Source organism: Cebidichthys violaceus, unplaced genomic scaffold (genome assembly GCF_023349555.1).
Source record: "Cebidichthys violaceus isolate CVI_PGR_0920_01 unplaced genomic scaffold, fCebVio1.0.p SCAF_44, whole genome shotgun sequence".
Classification (NCBI taxonomy): Eukaryota; Metazoa; Chordata; class Actinopteri; order Perciformes; family Stichaeidae; genus Cebidichthys; species Cebidichthys violaceus.
The window spans coordinates 296,239-312,248 of NW_027176639.1; the positions used below are offsets into that span (position 1 = coordinate 296,239).

General features: G+C 36.4%; 1 protein-coding gene across 2 annotated transcripts in view; it reads right to left on the reverse strand.

The window, feature by feature from the left end:
• Positions 1 to 8,595: 8,595 nt before the first annotated feature.
• LOC137886534 (neuronal acetylcholine receptor subunit alpha-3-like) overlaps positions 8,596 to 16,010 on the reverse strand; it is an 18,577-nt gene continuing 11,162 nt past the window's right edge. Inside the window, exons 4-8 of one of the 2 annotated variants that reach the window (XM_068729025.1) lie at positions 14,913 to 15,022; positions 13,932 to 14,139; positions 11,960 to 12,571; positions 11,342 to 11,611; positions 8,596 to 10,155 (exon numbers count right to left, since the gene is read on the reverse strand). In XM_068729025.1, coding sequence (XP_068585126.1) covers positions 10,030 to 10,155; positions 11,342 to 11,611; positions 11,960 to 12,571; positions 13,932 to 14,139; positions 14,913 to 15,022 — 1,326 coding nt within the window. In that variant the 3' untranslated portion in view covers positions 8,596 to 10,029. Of the gene's footprint in view, positions 10,156 to 11,341; positions 11,615 to 11,959; positions 12,572 to 13,931; positions 14,140 to 14,912; positions 15,023 to 16,010 lie in introns of both variants that reach the window. The other variant, XM_068729024.1, reaches the window with a different exon arrangement.

Below are 16,010 nucleotides of genomic sequence, written 5' to 3' on the forward strand. Positions count from 1 at the left end.
ATAGTATGTCGAAAAAAGTCATAGCATAGTATGTCGAAAAAAGTCATAAAAAGTCATAGTATAGTATGTCGAAAAAAGTCATAAAAAAGTCATAGTATAGTATGTCAAAAAAAGTCATAAAAAAGTCATAGTATAGTGTGTCGAAAAAAGTCATAAAAAGTCATAGTATAGTATGTCGAAAAAAGTCATAGTAAAGTATGTTGAAAAAAGTCATAAAAAAGTCATAGTATAGTATGTTGAATAAAGTCATAGAATAGTATTTTTTTTTAAATCACGAAGGCGTGATAGTGTGTCGAAAAAGTCATTAAAAAAAGTCATAAAAAAGTCATAGTATAGTATGTCAAAAAAAGTCATAAAAAGTCATAGTATAGTATGTCGAAAAAAGTCATAAAAAAGTCATAGTATAGTGTGTCAAAAAAAGTCATAAAAAGTCACAGTATAGTATGTCGAAAAAAGTCATAGTATAGTATGTCGAAAAAAGTCATAAAAAGTCACAGTATAGTATGTCGAAAAAAGTCATAGTATAGTATGTCGAAAAAAGTCATAAAAAGTCACAGTATAGTATGTCGAAAAAAGTCATAGTATAGTATGCCAAAAAAAAGTCATAAAAAAGTCATACTATAGTGTGTCGAAAAAAGTCATAAAAAGTCATACTATAGTGTGTCGAAAAAAGTCATAAAAAGTCATTGTATAGTGTGTCGAAAAAAGTCATAAAAAGTCATAGTATAGTATGTCGAAAAAAGTCATAGTATAGTATGTCAAAAAAAGTCATAAAAAAGTCATAGTATAGTATGTCGAAAAATGTCATAAAAAGTCATAGTATAGTATGTCGAAAAAAGTCATAAAAAAGTCATAGTATAGTATGTCAAAAAAATCATAAAAAAGTCATAGTATAGTGTGTTGAAATAAGTCATAGTATAGTGTGTCGAAAAAAGTCATAAAAAGTCACAGTATAGTATGTCGAAAAAAGTCATAGTATAGTATGTCGAAAAAAGTCATAAAAAGTCACAGTATAGTATGTCGAAAAAAGTCATAGTATAGTATGCCAAAAAAAAGTCATAAAAAAGTCATACTATAGTGTGTCGAAAAAAGTCATAAAAAGTCATACTATAGTGTGTCGAAAAAAGTCATAAAAAGTCATTGTATAGTGTGTCGAAAAAAGTCATAAAAAGTCATAGTATAGTATGTCGAAAAAAGTCATAGTATAGTATGTCAAAAAAAGTCATAAAAAAGTCATAGTATAGTATGTCGAAAAATGTCATAAAAAGTCATAGTATAGTATGTCGAAAAAAGTCATAAAAAAGTCATAGTATAGTATGTCAAAAAAATCATAAAAAAGTCATAGTATAGTGTGTTGAAATAAGTCATAGTATAGTGTGTCGAAAAAAGTCACAGTATAGTATGTCGAAAAAAGTCATAAAAGGTCATAGTATAGTGTGTCGAAAAAAGTCATAAAAAGTCATAGTATAGTATGTCGAAAAAGTCATAGTATAGTATGTCAAAAAAAGTCATAAAACAGTCATAGTATAGTATGTCGAAAAATGTCATAAAAAGTCATAGTATAGTATGTCGGAAAAAGTCATAAAAAAGTCATAGTATAGTATGTCGAAAAAAGTCGTAAAAAAAGTCATAGTATAGTATGTCGAAAAAAGTCATAGTATAGTGTGTCGAAAAAAGTCATAGTATAGTATGTCGAAAAAAGTCATAAAAAAGTCATAGTATAGTATGTCGAAAAAAGTCATAGTATAGTATGTCAAAAAAAGTCATAAAAAAGTCATAGTATAGTATGTCGAAAAATGTCATAAAAAGTCATAGTATAGTATGTCGAAAAAAGTCATAAAAAAGTCATAGTATAGTATGTCAAAAAAATCATAAAAAAGTCATAGTATAGTGTGTTGAAAAAGTCATAGTATAGTATGTCGAAAAAAGTCATAAAAAAGTCATAGTATAGTATGTCGAAAAATGTCATAAAAAGTCATAGTATACTATGTCGAAAAAAGTCATAAAAAAGTCATAGTATAGTGTGTCAAAAAAGTCATAAAAAGTCATAGTATAGTATGTCGAAAAAGTCATAAAAAAGTCATAGTATAGTATGTTGAAAAAAGTCATAGAATAGTATGCCAAAAAAAAGTCATAAAAAAGTCATACTATAGTGTGTCGAAAAAAGTCATAAAAGTCATACTATAGTGTGTCGAAAAAAGTCATAAAAAGTCATTGTATAGTGTGTCGAAAAAAGTCATAAAAAGTCATAGTATAGTATGTCGAAAAAAGTCATAGTATAGTATGTCAAAAAAAGTCATAAAAAAGTCATAGTATAGTATGTCGAAAAATGTCATAAAAAGTCATAGTATAGTATGTCGAAAAAATCATAGTATAGTATGTCGAAAAAAGTCATAAAAAAGTCATAGTATAGTATGTCGAAAAATGTCATAAAAAGTCATAGTATACTATGTCGAAAAAAGTCATAGTAAAGTATGTTGAAAAAAGTCATAAAAAAGTCATAGTATAGTATGTTGAATAAAGTCATAGAATAGTATTTTTTTTTAAATCACGAAGGCGTGATAGTGTGTCGAAAAAGTCATTAAAAAAAGTCATAAAAAAGTCATAGTATAGTATGTCAAAAAAAGTCATAAAAAAGTCATAGTATAGTGTGTCGAAAAAAGTCATAAAAAGTCATAGTATAGTATGTTGAATAAAGTCATAGAATAGTATTTTTTTTTAAATCACGAAGGCGTGATAGTGTGTCGAAAAAGTCATTAAAAAAAGTCATAAAAAAGTCATAGTATAGTATGTCAAAAAAAGTCATAAAAAGTCATAGTATAGTATGTCGAAAAAAGTCATAAAAAAGTCATAGTATAGTGTGTCAAAAAAAGTCATAAAAAGTCACAGTATAGTATGTCGAAAAAAGTCATAGTATAGTATGTCGAAAAAAGTCATAAAAAGTCACAGTATAGTATGTCGAAAAAAGTCATAGTATAGTATGTCGAAAAAAGTCATAAAAAGTCACAGTATAGTATGTCGAAAAAAGTCATAGTATAGTATGCCAAAAAAAAGTCATAAAAAAGTCATACTATAGTGTGTCGAAAAAAGTCATAAAAAGTCATACTATAGTGTGTCGAAAAAAGTCATAAAAAGTCATTGTATAGTGTGTCGAAAAAAGTCATAAAAAGTCATAGTATAGTATGTCGAAAAAAGTCATAGTATAGTATGTCAAAAAAAGTCATAAAAAAGTCATAGTATAGTATGTCGAAAAATGTCATAAAAAGTCATAGTATAGTATGTCGAAAAAAGTCATAAAAAAGTCATAGTATAGTATGTCAAAAAAATCATAAAAAAGTCATAGTATAGTGTGTTGAAATAAGTCATAGTATAGTGTGTCGAAAAAAGTCACAGTATAGTATGTCGAAAAAAGTCATAAAAGGTCATAGTATAGTGTGTCGAAAAAAGTCATAAAAAGTCATAGTATAGTATGTCGAAAAAGTCATAGTATAGTATGTCAAAAAAAGTCATAAAACAGTCATAGTATAGTATGTCGAAAAATGTCATAAAAAGTCATAGTATAGTATGTCGGAAAAAGTCATAAAAAAGTCATAGTATAGTATGTCGAAAAAAGTCGTAAAAAAAGTCATAGTATAGTATGTCGAAAAAAGTCATAGTATAGTGTGTCGAAAAAAGTCATAGTATAGTATGTCGAAAAAAGTCATAAAAAAGTCATAGTATAGTATGTCGAAAAAAGTCATAAAAAAGTCATAGTATAGTATGTCGAAAAAAGTCATAGTATAGTATGTCAAAAAAAGTCATAAAAAAGTCATAGTATAGTATGTCGAAAAATGTCATAAAAAGTCATAGTATAGTATGTCGAAAAAAGTCATAAAAAAGTCATAGTATAGTATGTCAAAAAAATCATAAAAAAGTCATAGTATAGTGTGTTGAAAAAGTCATAGTATAGTATGTCGAAAAAAGTCATAAAAAAGTCATAGTATAGTATGTCGAAAAATGTCATAAAAAGTCATAGTATACTATGTCGAAAAAAGTCATAAAAAAGTCATAGTAAAGTATGTCGAAAAAAGTCATAGTAAAGTATGTTGAAAAAAGTCATAAAAAAGTCATAGTATAGTATGTTGAATAAAGTCATAGAATAGTATTTTTTTTTAAATCACGAAGGCGTGATAGTGTGTCGAAAAAAGTCATTAAAAAAAGTCATAAAAAAGTCATAGTATAGTATGTCAAAAAAAGTCATAAAAAGTCATAGTATAGTATGTCAAAAAAGTCATAAAAAGTCATAGTATAGTATTTCGAAAAAAGTCATAAAAAAGTCATAGTATAGTGTGTCGAAAAAAGTCATAGTATAGTATGTCGAAAAAGTCATAAAAAGTCATAGTATAGTATGTCGAAAAAGTCATAAAAAAGTCATAGTATAGTGTGTCAAAAAAGTCATAAAAAGTCATAGTATAGTATTTCGAAAAAAGTCATAAAAAAGTCATAGTATAGTGTGTCGAAAAAAGTCATAGTATAGTATGTCGAAAAAAGTCATAAAAAAGTCATAGTAAAGTATGTCAAAAAAAGTAATAAAAAAGTCATAGTAAAGAATGTTGAAAAAAGTCATAAAAAGTCATAGTATAGTGTGTCGAAAAATGTCATAAAAAAGTCATAGTATAGTATGTCGAAAAAAGTCATAAAAAAGTCATAGTATAGTGTGTTGAAAAAAGTCATAGTATAGTGTGTCGAAAAAAGTCATAAAAAAGTCATAGTATAGCATGTTCAAAAAAGTCATAAAAATGTCATAGTATAGTATGTCGAAAAAAGTCATAGTATAGTATGTCAAAAAAAGTCATAGTAAAGTATGTCGAAAAAAGTCATAGTATAGTATGTCAAAAAAAGTCATAAAAAGTCATAGTAAAGTATGTCGAAAAAAGTCATAAAAAAGTCATTGTAAAGTATGTCGAAAAAAGTCATAAAAAGTCATAGTATAGTATGTCGAAAAAAGTCATAAAAAAGTCATAGTATAGTATGTCGAAAAAGTCATAAAAAAGTCATAGTATAGTGTGTCGAAAAAAGTCATAAAAAGTCATAGTATAGTATGTCGAAAAAGTCATAGTAAAGTATGTTGAAAAAAGTCATAAAAAAGTCATAGTATAGTATGTTGAATAAAGTCATAGAATAGTATTTTTTTTTAAATCACGAAGGCGTGATAGTGTGTCGAAAAAAGTCATTAAAAAAAGTCATAAAAAAGTCATAGTATAGTATGTCAAAAAAAGTCATAAAAAAGTCATAGTATAGTACGGTGAATAAGTCATAGGATAATATGACGAAGAAAGCAACACATTGTATCATTGTATATATATACATATATATATACATATATATATATATGTATATATATACATATATATAAGCGATATTGTGTTTTTGGTGACTGTGATAGTTATACACATCACTGAACAAATGACTGTTTTCCTACAGCTGTCTGAACCCAAACACCTCATTGACTTGGCATCCTCCCCACACGTCTCTGTCATCACCCGCTGAGCTCTCTCAGCAGAGGAAAACATGAACATTTGCAGCTCGTGCCGGATTCATTCTCAGTCGTGGAAGATGAGAGCAACTGGCAATCCTCAGTGTTATCCTCGACATTGTCCGTGTCTAGCCTTACTTTCACTTCAACATGTAGGTGGTCAATACATCATTTATAGGTAACCATTGTACATTTTGAAGTTAAAGATCATAATGAGAGTAAAAACTAGTGTGCATTTAGACATACTTCTTTTCTAAAATGTCCTGCTCAAGTTGTTGCCAGTCTTGTACGCTCTCTCTCTCTCTCTCTCTCTCTCTCTCTCTCTCTCTCTCTCTCTCTCTCTCTCTCTCTCTCTCTCTCTCTCTCTCTCTCTCTCACACACACACACACACACACACTAATTGCATGATTACAAGCCTCAAGGGGCCGTTCAGGATATTGTGTTTTTGCCTTCATCTCCTCAAATTGAAGCCATTCATATCCCGCGTGACTCTACGAGTCATGAGACACATTTAGCATTCTGAATATTTGTTTTTATTACGGATATTTAAGACACAAAGGAAGGCTGCTCTTGTTTGATGTAGACTATAGTGATGAACAATAGATTTAAATCCAGAGCAGATCTGTTATTTCTATCTCAACTGTTCTGGTTGGTTGACTTGATTGAACTGTGTTAAGTTGTTTGTTTGGCGTTCGTGTTGCTTCATGAAGACTGTTTGCCATTATTTAACACATACTTTGAAGTGGTTTGTTCAAATTTAGGAGAAGTTGCCGCATTTACCAATTTTTTTACCAAATTTGAATTTTCTCTTATGTACGAACACAACTCACAAGTAGTCCTGATCCGTCGTAGGAGTAATGTGAAATAAGTCCGCAGTTGACCAAGCCACAGTTTTACTAATGGATTGTATATTTCATTACTTTGAAACATTTTTGAGTTTGAAAACCCAATTCAAAATGTGCTTCTTTACGTCCTTTGTTGACATTATCTTGTTTGACTTGAACAATGTCACCATTAATTTAAATCGGCTATCGATGCTTCGTATAACACCAAAATAATAACAATAGCCTTGCTGTGGCGAGTCTGTTTTCATATGGAACCATTTTTTCTTTATTTCAGGTTAACATAATTTGTTATTACCCTCCATTCCTTGGCTTTAGCAGGTCCCTTCATTCCGTTGTTGGCGCCGTTAAAACTTATAGACTTACTTCATCAGGACTTCAATGTAGGACATATGGGACAGAATGCGTAGACTGATATTATTGGGGCGTTAATAATGCTAATTTGAAAATCTCATGAATGTGCACTCATTTACGCATATCTTTACTCTGGTCATTTACATATTCATCTGAAGTTAGGAGTGTCTGCTGAATTTGATGTGGCACATAATACAAAATGTTCTTAATTGTCCTGTAACTGTCTAAAGGCTGTTTGACCAACGACAGATGACATCTCTAGGTTAACAGCGTCCTCACAGCATCGTTGTCCAGTTGTTTTTGTTAGTAGGCAACAGTAAGTTGCCACCCAGCATGTACAGTCTGTGTTCTCTTCTAGACCAGCCGCCATGTCCCTGTTCGCCGTCCCTGTTCGCTGCACTGCAGAGGCCCTTCCAGCCTCTGGGCTACAGCCGTGTGTTTCATGCTCGGATGGCGCCATGATTTACCATAGAAGAGATTATCCAGTGAGTCAAACTGCTCTTTGATCTCTTCCAAATCTGTGTGTTTGTGTGTGTGTGTGCGTGTGCAGCCATGCCTCCCATAAATTACATTTGAATACAAACATTCTGCATTTAAAGATTTATGTTTGAATTTGCAATGCCAATGCAGGGACTCAAAGAGACGTTCATGAAGTTTGCAAAGATCGGGTTGGTGGATGGACGTCTACTGTCTACTTTCTACTTTCATTCTTTTAACACAATCTGTATATTGTTATCAAATATAGTTACAGGTGAAAAACTACATGCCTGAGCATTACATTTGTGTTACATAATGTGTGATTAATATTTGTTATGTAAGTTTTGTACTCAAGTACACTTCCGCAATTATTTTAACTCAAATAACGATTTTTTCCTCACCCCAACCAAGTAGTTCTAACTCACACAGGCTCCGCCCTCTACTGCACTCTACTAAACTCTGTGGGTAGGATTCTCCTCAAATCACGAGCAGGTTTTTGAGGACTGAAAATTAGCATAATCATACCTGGACATGGGCAGCACACACACACACACACACACACACACACACACACACACACACACACACACACACACACACACACACACACACACACACACACACACACACACACACACACACACACACACACACACACACACACACACACACACACACACACACACACACACACCACTCTCTGCAATGCGAGTTCTCGCCAGGTGTGGGACTCTCCCCTGAGGATGGACCAGGATGATTTCCTTGGAGCCCCCATCACCACCGAAGGACTTTGGATCTATTTCACCTGATGTGTGTGTGTGTGTGTGTGTGTGTGTGTGTGTGTGTGTGTGTGTGTGTGTGTGTGTGTGTGTGTGTGTGTGTGTGTGTGTGTGCATCTCCCGGAGCCAATAGGAAGGCAGAAAAAAAGAGCCTCCCTCTGCGGTACGCTCACACTCTGCATACGGCTCGGCATGGTCCAGGGTCTTGTTCGGTAGGGTGGACAGGACACACCTACCTGTTCTTGTGCTCCTCGATGACCCGGGGAATGTGGAGCCCTGCAAGGCTTAGGCCATGGAAACATGTAATCAGTAACTTTCGGTATGAGGACCCTCTGATAGATAAATGTGATTATGTGGCACTGTCATGCATAATGATGCAATTTAGATTGTAATTAGACTTTGCAACTGGAGGCTTAATTATACCTCTGGTGGCTGTTTTTGTGCATAATGGAAACAAAAATATCACAGCAATCCTCTTGTGTCATTGTGATAGTATGTGTGTGTAAAATGCTTCACAAGGTAGTTATTGATTTTTGTGGCATATTTAAAACCTCTACCAAATGTTATGCATTTTATTTGAACAAATATTGCATTTATTTAAGTTCAAAGACAAAAGAAAGGCAAAGATCATTTGTACAAACATGTTTGCTCCCTTCAGCATGAGTTGTGCATTTCCTCATCATAAAAACAAAAAGTGTGGGGATAAATAATAAATGCAAAAAAAAATAATGTAATCCAACAACAATACATTTGTGATCAAAGCAATCAAAAATTCTGTCATGCATGTCTTTGTGCGTTGCATGTTTGCTCTTAATCGTAAACTTAATCAAAAGTGAAAAGAAAATTAATAGGCTTGGAATTGGATGATAGAATCCTCTCATGAATTAATAGAAATGCTATTTCAGGAGCAACTAATCAAGTACCATTTAATCCAATATTTACCAGGCAAACCAATTACCTTGTGGAACATTAATCAGAGAGAACATTTATAAACACATGGTTTCTAATTACAAAAAAAGAAGAAGAAGAACAGCCCGTCCCTTTTTTTTGTTTGTTAAAAGCGCTGCCAAGTGCGTCAGAAATATGAACTCTAATTGTAAATGACACAAAAAGCAAACGAGCGCGATTGGCTCTGACAGTGAGCAGCTTGATGATTCCGACTGGGGAGCGGGTGAGACGATCATCAGTCAGCTCAATGGGGGGAGAGCTGCTTGCTCGCAGTGTTGAGCTTTGTGCGGTAGAGAGTTTTGTGTCACTTCTACTGGAGGTGGAGGGTTCCCAGTTTGCTAACATCTGTTTGGGATTTGAATTATCTGGCCCCAGTCCTGAAAGAGTACCGGATGTGCAAAGTTTTGATCCCACCCAAACTCTAATAAACCTCTTTAGAACCATGCAGGAATTAAGACTAAGAGGCTAAAAACGCAGTAACTAAACATATAGTCAAAATTAAGTTGAAGACCTTTACATAATGCCATGGAAATGATTTCAGTTCAGACAGGATGTAAAGTTAGCTCAACAAACACACACCTCAGTCGCTCCTTTGTATTGCTGGCCAGGTTGCATTATCTGCACGCTGTTCAGCAATCTCTAGGGCTCTAATAACATGTTGTCACACACACACACACACACTGACACACCTAACAAAACATAATTCAATTCCTGTAAACTGTAAGTTATTAGTAATTTAAATAAAGTTTCTTAAAGTTCTTTAAATGATCAAAAATGATCGGTTGAGATACTAGATTATAACCTTGTTTTTGTCAAAGTTATCAGAAAGGCAGAGTGCAGTTTTAGGTAAAAATAAGCATTCTTAAAGGGTAAAAAAAGTAAGGCATTCTAACCTTTGCATCTCTTACGCAGTTTATCTACCGATGAAAACTTCAAACCCTTTTTTTTTTTTTTACTGCTCTATGCAAAAGGCAAGAAGCAAAACTTGCACACCAAATAGTCCTTTAGGACTCAAAATACTGTCTTCTGATTGGTCGTCTGAGAACTGAGACGCGTTAGGAACTTGTTCAGGATCGGTCTAGGGTGACGGTGAACCCCTAATCGGTTCGGCAGTTATGAGAAGAAACCAATAAGAGGCTGGAAGAAGAGGCCCACGGTTCCCAGGACACACACTGTCACAAACACCCAAAGGAAGATCCGATCGATGACCATAGCAACATACTTCCAGTCATCCTCCACCTGTGAGCAAAGGGAGGGGGGGGGGGGGGGGGGAACAACAGGTGTGAGAGCGTCAGCGGTGACATCATGAAGGATGGAAATTGAGGATTTATTGAAAGCAGGTGAGGATAGGTATGCAGTGAAAGGGAAACAGGTGGTTTACAGGTGAGAGACATTACACACATGGATGGAAAGAAGGAAATAGAGTTAAACATTTCTTGCAAGCCGGATACATAATTTACACTGGAGGACATTTTCTATGATCATCGCATTCAAACCCAAAAGAAGCGACAGGCGTTTTGACAAAGCTGATTGAGGTATTTGCATATCAAAGGCTGTTTCTGCCCATTGGGAGATTTTCACCCACTGTGTTTATAACGGAGAAAGAAGAAAGAGGAGGGAGAGCTTTCCGACTCGCGTCTAAAATTATTTGGTTCTAATTTACACTATTGTTAACTTATGAATTTAGGATCTGCAACAATGCTGCTCGGAATCACAGTAAAACTCTCCCGGGCCAGCGCTGTTTACAGCGGTTTTGCATAAATACATTATGCATTGACACACTTGATGTGTTTCTGCTTTCTATGAGCGGCTGTAGGTTTATATAATATTTAGAAACATGGGAATATTGTATGTCTTACGCGACTTGATCCAAAAGGTACAGTATTTCCTAAAATAGTAAAGCTCAAAATAGTCACGTTGCATTTAAAGTAAGAGTGCATAATGATTATTGTTCTTACGATACAATAACTAGGGCTTTGTCTTCATGCGACCACAGAGTGAAGGCTGTTTTGCGTGACGCCTCTCGTGATTGTGATTAATTACAACTTGGCTCGTATTTTCGTGGTTTGGATGTATTATTACATTAAAGTCTGACGGGGCAAGATGCATGAGCAGACGCGACAGGTTGTAAACAAGTTTAACCGGATTATCTGAACCACGTTTTCCTGTGCAATAATTCATCATTGCACAGGAAACCGGCGAGTGCAGCGGGTCCAAATGAATACAGACAATATGTTTACAACATTTACTTTATTATTTCACCGTTTGTATCTTTTTTTTTTGTCTCCAAAAATGGCTAACCTGTGGCTTTGTTTGAATTATATCTGATAGTTTACCCAGCAGATTTATGTATAATGCACATTAATGCAATTAAGGACATTGACATTCTGAGTATTCAAATCCAATGACAATACGAACAACTCACTTCTTTGGCCTTGTTGCGACTCCTCATGTTCTCAGCGATGTACTTGACGCTCTCGATTGCCTGTTTGATCTCGGGTGACAGCACGGAAAAGGCCACCACGGTGTTGATGCTCTGATGACTCAGCTGACGCGTTATCTTCCCCATGTCCGGTGTTTCCGGGGTCTCCTTCCCGTGCTGGCAGGGGCAAGGGCATTTCTTACCGGTGCAGCCATCCACGGAAGAGAACTTGTTGTCCCCGAACTCCAGACAGTTGAGAGAGCCTCCTCCGACCTGCTGGGGGGGGGGGGTCACAAACAGAGTTTGGATTAAGTTTCACTTTGTGTGAAAGTTATGGTGGTGTATCTACAGTATGATTCAGTAATAACACTGTGTGTGAGAGAACTCTTTAACAATGGTTTACGTCTTCCAGGAAGTAAGTAACAAGATCCCAAAGAGTTTTAGAAGAGCACTCGAAGATGGAAGACCGTTGTGTGGTCTGACAAGCAAGCTATCGAGTTGTTAGAAGAAGAATTAACAACCTAAACGTTCTGTGGTTTCTAGAACAGGCCCAGACATGACGCTTGGGTCAGAGCCTAAGAGCTCAAGTGGACTAGGTGTTTTGGGATGGGCGTGCCTTACCTGCATCAAGCTATTCTTCCGTTTCTTCCCTCCTTTCCCTCCTCCGCCTCCTCCTCCCCCTCCAGCTCCTCCTGCCTCCCCACTGATATCCAACCCCCCAGGCTTGCTGTCGTCATCAATCGGTCTCCGCATCAGCATAATCTTCGGCAGCACTCGGAGAAACACGGAGCGCACCCAATCCGGCATAGTGTGGGTCATCGGCGTGCGGTAGTGCACGTTCAGCACGAACACGGTGATGACGATGCTGAGTGTGACGAAGATCATTGTAAAGAGCAGGTACTCTCCAATGAGCGGGATGACCAGCGACGTGGAGGGGATGGTCTCGGTGATAACGAGCAGGAACACAGTGAGGGAGAGCAGGACGGAGATACAGAGCGTGACCTTCTCTCCACAGTCGGACGGGAGATAGAAAACCAGCACTGTGAGGAAAGAGATGAGGAGGCAGGGGATGATGAGGTTAATGGTGTAAAAGAGGGGCAGCCGCCGAATGTAGAAGGAGTAGGTGATGTCTGGGTAGATCTCCTCACAGCAGTTGTACTTGATGTCATGCTTGTAGCCCGGAGCGTCAATGATTTCCCACTCTCCGCTCTCCCAGAAGTCTTTGAGATTTACCTGTGATATGGATAAAGATCTTAAAATACCACCTTAACACCGGAACAACATTCAGGGTCTGCTTAACCATTCTTAAAGGTACAATACATATGACGCTCATGGATTTGGGTTTTTACAGGGGTTTTTTTTTTTCCTGATGATGAATATGGATTTGTTAAAATGTGCAAAATAAATTCAAAGAGATTTTCACCTGAGCTTCATGTCCACATGCACCCAAAATACTGTGTGTCGCTGCAAGAAGACGCTGATCACTGTAGTTTACAGTAAATAAGGAGGTTTTGTGATGTTAACGGCTCTTAACAGCTCAGAAAATAGTACAATAATCGCAAGTGAAGCCACTGATTATCCACCAAAAAAAAATCTATATAGTTAAACTACAGAACAGTTGTGTAAATTTTATTCTCATTACTCTTCTTGCTGGATTTATATTCAAAACACACAATCATAAAAGATGTTAGAAGGGGAACTCCAGCGATTCATTGCACTTTCAAAAAGTAGTTATATATACATAATACATTGTACATAATACAACTTGAAGATCCTTCATTAAACCCTCCATGCAGCCTAAATTAGAGTTAGGCTGATTTCTGGTTCTGTCAGTCTGGAGTACAAGCTTACATCGGTTTGATTTTATGCAAACCGACTGAATCGGCATTTTTCATTACGACACAATCTGGAAAACTGAAAACGTACATCAGCACCGACGGAGTCACGGCACTAAGTCCAACTTGTATTGGATTAGTGATAAGAAGCATGACATCGTGGTTAACATAACATAACATCATGTTTCTAACCAGACTAACGGAGACCCTAGTGTCTCGTTAACAGTAGCGTTATAGCCGCGTCGAGTGTGTACGGTTCAGACCGTTGACCTATAAATGCTACGACTCCTCAAGACGTCTCTGTGCTGATTAAAGTGAACGGGGTTAACTTAGCACCAACTTTGACCCATGCTCACTTAAGGCGGGCTGACTTTGAAGACAGACCAGTATTCTCATTTTAGCGGTAAGCCGCTTTTTTTTTCCGAGTTAGGGTGAAGAGGTTGCTGAATACCCACTACACCACCATGACACCATCAGGGTTATTACGTCAAGACTATAGAGAGCTCCGTCCACAGCTACAGAAGACATCATATAGCTGTAAGGTAATTGACCTGGTTGTGTAAAATCGGTGGAGTACCCCATTAATGTAAAACAGAAACAATGATCTCTACAGTTAAACACATGCAGCATCTATGTGGATGAGTGTAAGCAGAGCTTTTCTTGTAGGTAGGACAAGACACGAAAGAAAGAAAAAGAACAATGAAATTGATAAGTAGTTGATAGTTACGCCAGACTTGGACGCGGTCACAAACACTGACCTTAGACCCAATAAGTACCAGGTCAATCTTGGCTTTATCATAAGTCCAGGAGCCGAACTTCATGGAGCAGTTCTGATAGTCAAAGGGGAAGTAGGTGATGTCCATGGGGCAGGAGGATTTGAAAATAGCTGGAGGAACCCAGGTGATGGTACCGTCGAACTTCAGTAGAGCCTTGGTCTTATCTTCCACCAGGAAATCACCTACAGCGCTGTGTATGATGCGTGTATGATGCGTGCGTGTGTGTGTGTGTGTGTGTGTGTGTGTGTGTGTGTTGTGTGTGTGTGCGTGTGTGTGTGTGAGATAAAGCAGAAGTAGTCCCATGGCGGAGAGGATGTGAGGAGGTATGATACAAGCATATGTGGGTTTTGATTAGGACACAAAGGTTAGAGGGAGGCAGAGACGTCGAACGATGGGGAGGAAAGGTGAGGAGAAAATGAAAGCGAGAAACACAAAGAGGGGAGAAGATAAAAGGTGAGGTTATGGAGGTAAGAAAGCTATTATAGGATAGAAAGACAGAGTACAATGAAACTGCATTATGGATTATTGTAAAATACAAAATTGCCTTTGATTAACATTACGAGTCACGATTGTAAGTAGAAAGACAAAATGATTTTGAAAGACCTTGGACAATAGAATGGTGTAACTACAGTACACTGCATGTGTGTAAGTCCCATTAACTTCCATTTTAGCTCAGTTTTTGGTCTCTACCAAAGCCTGAGGGAAACATCTGGCTCTTTAGCTGCTAAATGCTCCACTATGTTCATCAGCTAGTCTGCTGCTGCTGCTGCTGCTGGAGAAAAAAGGGTTGATGAGAGCAAAGACCAAAGCAGTGAGGTCGTGGGCCGTCAAAACCAAAACAACGAGCCGAAAGAAGCTAAAACGCTCCGTAGAGCCGAGGGGAACTGCAGAGTTTGGGGGGGGGATAATTATTTGCGGTCGAAGCTAAACGACAAAGCTGACGATAACGATGACGAGTCTCACTTGTTGTAGAGCACGATGTCGGGTCTCCAGATCTTGTTTGACGGAACTCTAATGAACTCGATCCCATCAAACTCCGCCGGCATCCATCGCAGCTTGTAGTCATTCCAAATCTGAAAGAGGAGAAGAGGAAAAACACTGAGAGCGTGTTGAGGAGCCGACCAGATGTTTAGAACGTTGCATTGTGCACTGCAGACAGTGTTTCCCTTTCATGGGAATATCTTGAAAAGCATATTTATACTGTAGTCAGAACTTCCTTTGATGTATTACAGCGGAGCCAATTAAAGATAATGTAGCAACAAAAAAAATCTAATGTTTATTGACAGGAACATTAGTGATTTTTCACAGAAAATCAAGCAAATGTGTTCTTGTTTGATGCATTTCCGGCTGGTAAAAGAGCCACACTGTAACTAATGACACATCTACAGTATATCTGAATAAAGAGCAGCTCAAAGAGGAGAAGAAGGAAGTAAATCGCTCGCTGACAGAACACTGACTGCGTTCCGTTCAACATACCTGCGGGTGGCATTTTCATGAGCCGTAGATCCATTAGTCTTGGCTATTTGCGTCGCATTCAAGATGAATGCATTCATTAGCAAGGCAGATTAATATCCTGTTATGATCTGGGAGCTGTTTAATTAACCACTTCATGCTACACTGGCTTTTTCATTCATCTATCCGGGGAGTTTACAATATGATTGGCTGGAGATGTAATTGAGGTTTGTGGCAAAAATAAATTATTATTCTACATATACTTTCTATGATCATGACAGCAATGAGAAAAGCATGCAGTGGGTCATTTTAGTTAAGTGTAACAATAATCAACAAAGTGAGTTTTCACAAATCAATGAATTTAAACAGGAAGGGAAGCACAATTATTATTAATATTATTGTTATTATGTGGCTTTTGTTATATTTTTCTTTAATTTGGGAATTACTATTTTCACTTCTTCTAATGTATGTAATATATTGATATTATTGTTGTTCCTTTAACTACATATTAAATAAGGATACACCATATAGAATCCATTATACTTGAGAAACGAGTTGTAACAATACTTCATACTTTAAAATCAAGATATCTCATCGTTACAGTCATCA